Source organism: Octopus bimaculoides, chromosome 2, assembly GCF_001194135.2.
Source record: "Octopus bimaculoides isolate UCB-OBI-ISO-001 chromosome 2, ASM119413v2, whole genome shotgun sequence".
In the NCBI taxonomy this organism is placed as follows: domain Eukaryota; kingdom Metazoa; phylum Mollusca; class Cephalopoda; order Octopoda; family Octopodidae; genus Octopus; species Octopus bimaculoides.
This window is the reverse complement of record NC_068982.1, coordinates 167,457,507-167,467,506: the sequence shown is the minus strand read 5'-3', so window position 1 is coordinate 167,467,506 and position 10,000 is coordinate 167,457,507. Positions and strand designations below refer to the sequence as shown.

The window sequence follows — 10,000 nt, the reverse complement described above, 5'->3', positions numbered from 1 at the left end:
GGATGAACGGCAAAGTAGCCTCAGTGATATTTCAACAGATGTAGCAAGAATAAACATTGTCAATTCACTTCATTATAATTCAGTATGGTAATGTAACATAACACTGGGCTAATATCTAAAACAATTAGTGAAATAAAGTAACGTTCAATGACAGTAACAATCATTCTTAGCCATTTCATTGTGACCATGACTATGGCCATTCTTACAAGGCTTGGTCCATCTGTCTGCAAATAGGCACCACATGGAAGCATAGCTCATGACTGTAAGTTGTATGAATATTGTACAACTGACAGGCTTCAGTGGCTTGCAGCATTAACATAAAACTATACAGTAGGGGGTATCTGGAAGAGGGGGGGGGCAATGTGAGGAGAGATTCATGAGCTCATTAATAGACGTATGCAAATACAAAAAAAAAAAAAATCAAGCTACTGATTCCACAGATCTGTGCAAGATAAATATTAATTGCACATTCAACAAAGGGATAATTTTACTAACCTTCAGAGAAAGAATAAAATTATAATTTCTAACATTAACACAAGGAAACACATTCATGTAGCCCATTGATTCAACTCTGATACATGAGAAGAATTTATTTTAAACAACCCACCCAGGGGATGACAAAGCAAAGTTAACTGCAGTGTGATTTCAATTCAAGACAGAAAGAGACAAAACAAAATAGCCCAGTAATTCTGCCAAGGCACAGTTTCTCAGTAAAATCTAATTAATAAAATAACTGATATCACCTAATGGTTAAATTAAGGAAAAGCAAAATTCCAACTAAACATATAAATAGAAGACTAGAAATATAAAAGAAACAACTATCTTACCTGTTTCATCTTGGCTCTATCTTCTTCAGGTGTTCCAACGGTGCTCAGCCGTAAACTCTGTTTGAACATCTGGGCACGGATTTTTGATTGGCTCTTAATCACTTTTGGATGGCGCCTCTTGTCAAGAATTTGGTAGCGCTGAACTTCTTCTTCCTTGGCTGCATTACTTCGTTTCATTTGTTCAATTTCCTGAGAGAGAGAAACATGTACCAATTCAAAACTACAGAACATGGATTAGACTATGAAATATATGGATTCAGCAAGTAAAAAGACAAAAAAAAAGGACTTAGAGACTAAACAAAGAAGTTGCAAGGTTATATGCTGAGGCTAATGGTGATGATGAGGATGATTAATGAAGACGGTGATGATGGGGAAGATTAAAGAGGATGGTGATGATGAAGGAGACTAAAGGGGATAAGATTGAGCTGGTGACGATTATTAATCTGAAGGTGATCCTTAAGGGGCAAAAGGAGGTAAAGATGAGATTGGAAATTGTTATTATTGTAAAATATAGCTAAACGGAAAAAAAATCAAAATGCTTATATCAATGATTTTACCTTTACATGCCGGTTAAGCATTTGATGTCTTTTAAGGAAGAACAAGTCTTTCAGCTGACCTTTCTCTTGTTGGTGTTTATCATGAAGTTGGTTCTTTTCCATTTCCCATAAAGCAGCTTCTCGAGCTAAAACATAACAATTCAGAAATTAATAGAATTCAATAGACAGCTTTTGAAGAGCTCATAGACTTAATGTTTATAGGTCATTAGCTGCACAAGTAAGTGTCCTTCAATATATATGTGCATGGTGTGTGTGTGTGTGTGTACATGCACTTGTTCATGTATGTGTATGCATGTATATGGTAATCAACATATTTGTGCATGTACAATTTTGTGCATTTCAATATGGATACATTTCCCTGCATCTATGTATACAGGTTTTTGTGTGAAGCCTCTTTTTCCTGTTGCTGAGCCCTTATTTAGTAAGTCTATGTTCAAAGGTGTTCTATGATAGTCCTGACTTTTGTTTTTAGAAACACTGAATCCAGGACTTCACCATCCAATATGTTTTTTTGAAGATGGTCTGGTATAGTCTGACTGAGATTTGTCGCTATTTATAACAGGTCAAAAAACCATACAATGCTGCCTCATTGGCCCATATGTGTGTGGGTCATATTATATGCATGAGTGGAGCAATAACATATGCATGTATATGTGTGCATTCACATGTACACGTGTTTGAACATGTGAGTGAAGAGAGGAAAGGAGTATACAATAGTTATAATAAGAAAGGAATCGACATAAGACAGTTTCAGAGGAGACAGTACATCACATAAACACACATGCAACATAGAGACATTCACACACATACAAGTGTTAAGTGACACAAACATGCATATGTATGAGCACATTCACACACGCACACACACACACACACACACACATACATACATACACAGATCTTAGAAATAGATGTTTAGAACTACCTCGCAGAAGTTGCTGTTTCTGTTGAAGGTATTGACTCTCCAATAAAGCTATCTTCTGTCGGTGCTGGTCAGTTAGTTGTTTCATATGTTTTTCCATTCTTTCTCTTTGGTTCTCTAAAAATTGGCGTTCCTGAGAAATCAAACATTGGTAAGATATGTAATAAACATTGTTGACAATTGATGCAACTTCTAAAAAAACGAAACCACATCTGATGACAAAACATGCAACATTAGGAATATATAATGCTGGTAATAAGGGTTCTGATATTCAGTTACATTATTTCATGAGTCACTCAATCAGTCAATGCTGATTTAACAAAAACTCAAAAAAAAAAACTGAATATTATTAACAGCTCATCAGGTTTGTACATAGACAAAAGGTTTGCAAAGTTTTTATACTAGGAAAATGACCAACATGAAATAGTTGAAAGTATGGGAGTGTGCCAGAAGAAACTGGAATACCAGTGAGGTGTCCAAAATAATGTGGATTAACTTACAGGAAAAGAAAAGAAAGCAGTTAAGAGTCTTCTCAATGAAAGATTAACTGAACAAAGTAAAAGTATGACTAAAATAGGGATAGTGCACTGCTAGATTGGCTAGTTGAGCTACCAAAGTAACCAGGATCAGATGACAGAGTGTAATAAAACTCTTAAGAGTATGATGAATTCAAGGAGTAAGTGCAAGGCATTATGTGAGTGACTATTGTGAGGCTGCTATTAACAGGATGGCTCAGTGTTATGTGAATACTCAGTAAGTTAGTTGGATAATAGATATTATAGGAACCTATAACAAGGCACTTCATTCCACATGTTTAAGTGTACCTGGCTGAGAAATAATTCCCCCACCTCATCCCAACCATGACAAACTTTACTAATGTCTACATTTGCAAACCTTTGAAACAATGAAAACTAAAACAAATTCAATACACATTTTTTTTTTAAGGCCAAAACAAAAAAAAACCCTTACCTTATCTGCCAATTCGATTTCCTTTTCTTCTTTTCGCTTCCGTAATGATTCTTTTTTAGTATCTTTCGGTAGAAGGTCTAGTTCTTGTTTCAAGAGCTTCATGTCCTGCCTTTGTTGTTCTTTGAAAATCTTTAACTCTTTTTCCTGCAAGTTAATAACAAAAAGGGAGTTGATTAGCATATAACAAATCAGATGAGAAGTATTGAATTAAACTAATTTACTAAACAACAATAGTGTATACTTCTGCTGTCATCAACATCACGCTCAACAAATCTGCCATGGATTGTTAATTTGTAGTTAACAGCCAGTGCTACAGACTTAATTAGTATTTTTTGAGGTTTATAAGCTACCAATGGACTTTAAATTAAAAACTAACATAAGCTACATAGTACTATTAAACATTGATGAATATCATAGAAAGGAAGAAACTATAAAGTATAAAAAGTTACAGTATGTTGTTTCAGGTTCTGAGTTCAAATCTTACTAAAATTAACTTTATAGGTCATGATTCTTACTTCAATAAAAGAGTATCAATTATGTACCGAAATCGATACAAGTGACTGTAACTTCCCTTTATAAATTCATGTTCTTCTGTCTATGTAAGAAATCAATACTTAAACATTGACGTATTGAACAGTTAGCTACCTCATAGGCAAGATTTCAGAACTATTACTAAGAGCACACACACACACCCTTGCAGGTGTACATGCATACACATTTTGTTTCTTTTTCTGAAACTTTGAAGCTAACTCATGTACTTCATGACATGTTTACTGCGATAGGGGGAACTAAAATGGAAAAGAAATATCTTTTGAGTTTAGATAGACTAAATCAACTGTATTACCTTAATAATACTCATTTTATCATTTTTGTAGAGATGAAACTCAAAGACAAACCAAGCAATATTTGAATTCTCAGTTTGGATATCCAAACTTTAACAGTTGAGCATTTACTCAACCCATAAAGAATTATCCACTGTCCTAATATAAATTATTTCTTTTGACTGTGTACAACTTTTTTTTTTTTGCTTGTTTGTTTGTTTAATTTGCAAACATCAATTCTACAAGGGGAAGTCAAAAACTATCCACATTTTTGCCATAACATCTTTATTATTATCACACTACCTTCTGCACATGTGTGCTTATAGTTGGTATTATTGTGGTCATGTGATCGAAGTTTGAGCCTGATTGCACCATTTTTCTTGCTGGCTTTACAGTAATAGCAATGGCCACTCCACTATCAATGTGCACCAAAGAAGAACAAAGAGCAGTGATCCAATTTCTCTGGTAGAAAGGTGTGTCGAGTGCTGAAATTCATTGGAGGCTTTTAGCACAATACAGGGACAGTGCACTACTGTGTAGAAGCATGTAGGAGTGGATTGAGAAGTTTAAAAGAGGCTGGACAGGCATAACACACAAAGAGGGAGCAGGATGCCCATCAACCTCCACCACTGACAAGAAGACTCAGCTACCTCAAAAGCTGGTAATGGTGAACTGGTTCACCATAACCATCTCTCAGACCACTGCTCTCTGTTCTTCTTTGTTGCACGTTGTTAGTGGAGCAGCAATGCTTACACTGTAATGCCAGAGAGAAAAATGGCACAATCAGGCTCAAACTTCAATCAGGTGACCACAATAGTACCAACTATAAGCACACATGCGCAGAAGGCAGTGTGACAATAATAAAGATATGTAATGGCAAAAGTGCAGCTAATTTTTGACTTCCCTCTCATACTATAGTATTATTGGTACAGTTTACAGAACTTCCAGCCAGAGCAATGTAAACAGCAATGTGTGTGGACCCAGAACAAAGAGGAAAATAAATTTATGTTGTAAGCCAATCAGCTCCGTTGTCTTAACCATACAAAACCACTTAAGGATTTCTTTTTTGGTTAAAAGGTCAGATACATGCAATATATTGCAGGAACTTATTTTATTGATCTCGGATGGCAAAGAAGTCAAAAACCAATCAAGTATAAACTAATTTCACTAAAGTACCTAGTCCAGTGCTATACTGTCTTTGCTATCTCTGCCACACATTATTACTGCTACTAATAATAATGTAAGTGGAGATATAGTAGAAGCAACAAAATTCCAGGTTGAATGCTTTAGTTATGTCCCTTTATATTCTGAATTCAAATCCTACCACCAGGGTTCACTATTTGTCCTTCCAGGATCAATAAAATAAGTACCAGTTGCATGGGAGTCTCAACGTAAACAAATGTTGTTGTAGTAGTAGTAGTAGTAGTAGTAGTAGTAGTAGTACCACCACCACCACCACCAGCAGTTGTTTCTGACAGAGGCCCAAGTCCACAAATTTTGTGAAAAGATGGGAAGGGTGCAGAGTAATATCTTTAAAGTAAAACCTTTGCTTCATGTAGAAACAAGATAACATCCATAGTTTTGGTCAAAATGAAGAAACTGGGAAGATACTGTTTATAGTACAAGACCAGATTTTGAATACTTTACCAAATGTGTATTTTTAAGATAAAAATATTAACAACAAATGCTCTATAGGCCACACTTCTAATGAGGGTGTATGTCACACAATTAGATTACTTTAACACCTAGAGAATATTTATGCAGGTACACAAAAAAAAAAATAAATAACATGGTTGATTTGCAAGGATCCATAGCTTGAGATGACTGAGTGCTTATTCGAGCACATCTCAAGTATGGCTGCAAACATTGGTAACATAAAATTTTGTAGACCATATCTGTCAACATAGAAAAGGCAAAGTAACAGCTTTAGTAATCTATGAGAGAACAGTAAAGAACATAGTCTCATTAATGTAGCAGTTAAAGATGATGCTAATTTTTTAATAAATGACCTCGAGAAGACTAGTACCTGTTGCAGATCGGATATTAAAATCAAAAGAAGTGAGACACTAAAAAGAAAGTAATCCCAATTGTTATACTAGCTCTTGGTAAACTTAAAGAATTCAACAGACACCTCAAGCAGCTTCCCAGCAAATCCTGTGCCAAACAAACAAACGGAGACAGTTTTTGACTTGGAAATAAATTCTTCCTGTGAAGTTTAGGTCTCTTATTGAGACCCAGTTACTTTATAAAGACCAATTTAACTGGTGAGAAATGTGAATAACAATACTAACAATAATAATTACAATAACAATGCTAACAGTGATGAAAACGACAGCTGCAGTGGTGTACCATTTAGCCCTATGTCAGCTCTGCGTCAAGCTGGTCTATGACTAAAGGCATTCTATTTGTGACCAATAAGTCTTTGCATATTGTTTATTTTTAGACTACATTATCCAATATATTGTTCCTTTTTTCAAAGATGATAGGTTTGATCAGAAAGAGATTTTGGACTATTTCTAGAAACTCCCTCACTGGCTTGTGATGATCAAGTTGGTGAAAATGTGAATGATGATATTAGTTAGCATGACCCTTTTCTAGTGTTAGTAAATTTCACAAATTTTTAGGGAAGGGGTATAATCAGTTCCTTACCTCTAACCTAATTTCGATAGGTCCTGGCAACAGGGGATGGAAAGTAATATGAGTATCAACCAAGATTTGATCTCAGAACATAGGAACATAGCTAAATTATACATACAAGTCATTCTTTTTGGCTGCTCTACTGTCTTAACAACAATATTAATAATCAAGAATCAGAGTTGCTTTAATCATAATTACTAAGTAACAATGATATAAACTGTCTTTGTTGCTGCTAATATTATTGACATTGTTTCCATTGTTGCTGGTGGAAAATCAAATTCATCAAAGTAGACATTTAAAGAGACTGGCGTGATTTGAATTCAAGAGGACAAAGGTAATTATCATTGATTAATCATAATTAGTCAGCAATACACCAATTATCAAGATTATGTGCCAATGGTTAATATATCCAACATAATCTGTTATAATTAAACAGAACTTTGATTCATTATACTGCTTATGTTACCAAAGATATTTTCAAAAACTAGAAAGAAAAAAAAACCCACAAAGGTTATTAATCCTCATCAACAAGTTTTAACTCTCAGAGTCAAGCTATTTTGATAGCTATTAATCCATATAAATTCAACTCTAGTTACAAGCAAGAAGATATTGTTAAACACACCGAGATAATTATATTTGACTAATAATGCTAATTACAAAGAGATAAAACCAGGATATTTAGATAGTTACTGGTCTTTTTCCTCAATTTCAGAATTTAATCAGATGGGGACTCCTTCATAAACTCAGGTGTTTATCTATCTCTAACTTTCAGTGTGATCAATTTCCCCTAATCAATCACAGGTGACATTTTTGTGAGCAGAATTGAACTCAGCACTGCAAGCCAAAGAAATACTCCTCAATTTCAGAATGTAGCCACTACTAACAAAATGCTGTAGTTCTTCTTGACCTGTAGTTTATTTATAGACAGACAAAGTCATTTGAGAATTCAGCAAGTAGACACAATGCAGTACAGTAACTGCCAACTTAAATTCTCCATTCTTATTCTATTAATTACAAAACAACAAAAATGAACTAGAGACAATGGAAATCTAATGGATGGTTAGGATTATTCAAAGGTAGAGACCACCATTACAAAGGGTACAGACCGTAAGAATGTAAACATCTTACCCATGTTAAGATTAGTGAAAATAAAAGAACTATTAATAATTTACAATGCACTTTCATGTGTTTCCACATGGATGGGAAAATCAGTTTCATGTATATCACTAGATGTAGTCTCCCTCTAGTCACTAAGGTGCAGTTTTGAATTTGAAATGTCAAGTGTCATTGTTATTCTTTTACTCAGAATCACTCCAGTTTGTTTGCTTCATGGAAGGGCAGCATTCAATATTCCATTTTCTGTGAGCTAATGGTGTATCAAGGGTTGAAATTTACTGAAGACTTCAAGTACAGTATGAGAACAATGTCACTATGGACTGTCTATGAATGAACTGAAAAGTTCAAAAATGGTCCCATCAAGGATGAGTTTGAAGTTTAACTACAATCGGTGCTAGTGGTATAACTGAATGAGTCTGAGACATGATGCATGGATGACTATTGACAAAGTTGCATATAATATGAAAATTAGACAAGATTATGTCTATCAAATCATCCATAGCAGACTTGGCTTTAGTAAAGTTTGTACAAAATTGGTCCAAACAAAATCATTCCTTTTGAAAGACAAAAATCAACACTGAAGATCAAACATGAATAATAATACACCACTCTGAACTTGAGAGCAAACACTAGATACAGAAAACAAAACATCTACTATCACCCTTTAGAAAAATGTTCAAAACTCAACAACAGGAAAATTAATGCAGACAACTTCTTTGGACTAACAGGGGCCAGTATCAGGAGAAAGGATCAACAGTAAACAGTACCTATTTACATGCTTTCTTACTGGTTCCATCAACCTAATTTCATTTTCAAAGTATTATTTGATCCAGAACTATAGTAGAAAACACTTGCCCAAGGTGCAGCACAATGTTATCAACATGAAGTCACAATTGTGAAATGATCTTCTTAACCACACAGTGCATGTGTCAGTTTCTAGACAATGGCACATGTTGGACCTTACATGTTATTAGAAACAATAACTATAAAACATTCTCAACTGTTTTTTTTTTTTTCTTTTATAATTTGTACAAACTTTTGGACTTTTAATAAAAATGGAGAAATTCTGAAAATATAAGAAAACAACCTCACCTGCTCTATCTTAATTTTCTTGGCTGCTGTCTTTGATTCCATTCCTTGGTTGTATTCTACCTTTTCCGCTTGCTGTTTCTGCTGGCGAGTCAGCCCATCCAGGTCTTGTTCGTAAGTTTTCAAAAGACCCTGCAAAACAAGAAATTAAATAGGTCGTTAGAGTTATAATAAGGAGTAACATGAATACATGGACCCACAAACATGCACAAACCTTTGCAAATGCACAGACACATACACACAAAAACACAAAGGAAACGTGAAAACACGCTTCACAAAGCTAAAATTGCATCACAAAGATTAGATTTCAATTAAGAGAGAGCATATTCAACCTGCACTGCCATACCATTCAAACATCTCATTACACTACAGAACTACACACACATCATCTTACACAAAGCTACTCACTCACACATCACGCTTTGCTACAATACTGCCTATACATGTACACTAGAATACTTCTTACATTCCCTATTATACTGCAATATTGGTGTTTCAAAATTTAAAAACAACCAAATAAAATAACTCCAATAACATTAGGTAATCAAAGTTTTTGGAAAATAAAGCAATGCAAATGGCACTGGATCTTGTCTTTAAATCAACAGGCGTATTTCCATCTTATTAAATCTCTTCAGAGAAGCATATTTATTTTCACTAGTAAGACTTAAAAGTGAGTATGTGTATGTGTATATGTATATATATATATATATATATAAAGGGTAATCCCTTTGGTCATGGATGACCATGGGATTGCACCTAGAAAGTTCCCCTCCAAGGCACAAGTCCAGGCAAGGTTGTTTATGGAAGACCAGTAGTCACCCATGCATACCAGCCTCCCCTCTCCATGCCACTGATGTTATCCAAAGGAAAGGCAAAGGCCAATATAGCTTGGCACCAGTAACGTTGCAACTCATCTCTACAGATGAGTGATCTGAACCAACGTAATGTGAAATAAAAGGTCTTCCTCAAAACACAACACACAGTCTGGTCCAGAAATCAAACTTATAACCTCATGATTGTGGGCCCGGCGCTCTAATCACTGAGCCATGTGCCTTTATATAT

General features: G+C 34.8%; 1 protein-coding gene across 3 annotated transcripts in view; it reads right to left on the bottom strand.

Annotated features, from left to right (window-relative positions):
• LOC106869338 (serine/threonine-protein kinase 10) overlaps positions 1-10,000 on the bottom strand; it is a 115,442-nt gene that overhangs the window by 2,503 nt on the left and 102,939 nt on the right. For all 3 annotated transcript variants that reach the window (XM_014915051.2, XM_014915052.2, XM_052965710.1), the window contains 5 exons: positions 8,942-9,070; positions 3,276-3,419; positions 2,310-2,439; positions 1,385-1,509; positions 828-1,016 (listed from right to left, as the gene is read on the bottom strand). In XM_014915051.2, coding sequence (XP_014770537.1) covers positions 828-1,016; positions 1,385-1,509; positions 2,310-2,439; positions 3,276-3,419; positions 8,942-9,070 — 717 coding nt within the window. The remainder of the gene's footprint in view (positions 1-827; positions 1,017-1,384; positions 1,510-2,309; positions 2,440-3,275; positions 3,420-8,941; positions 9,071-10,000) is intronic.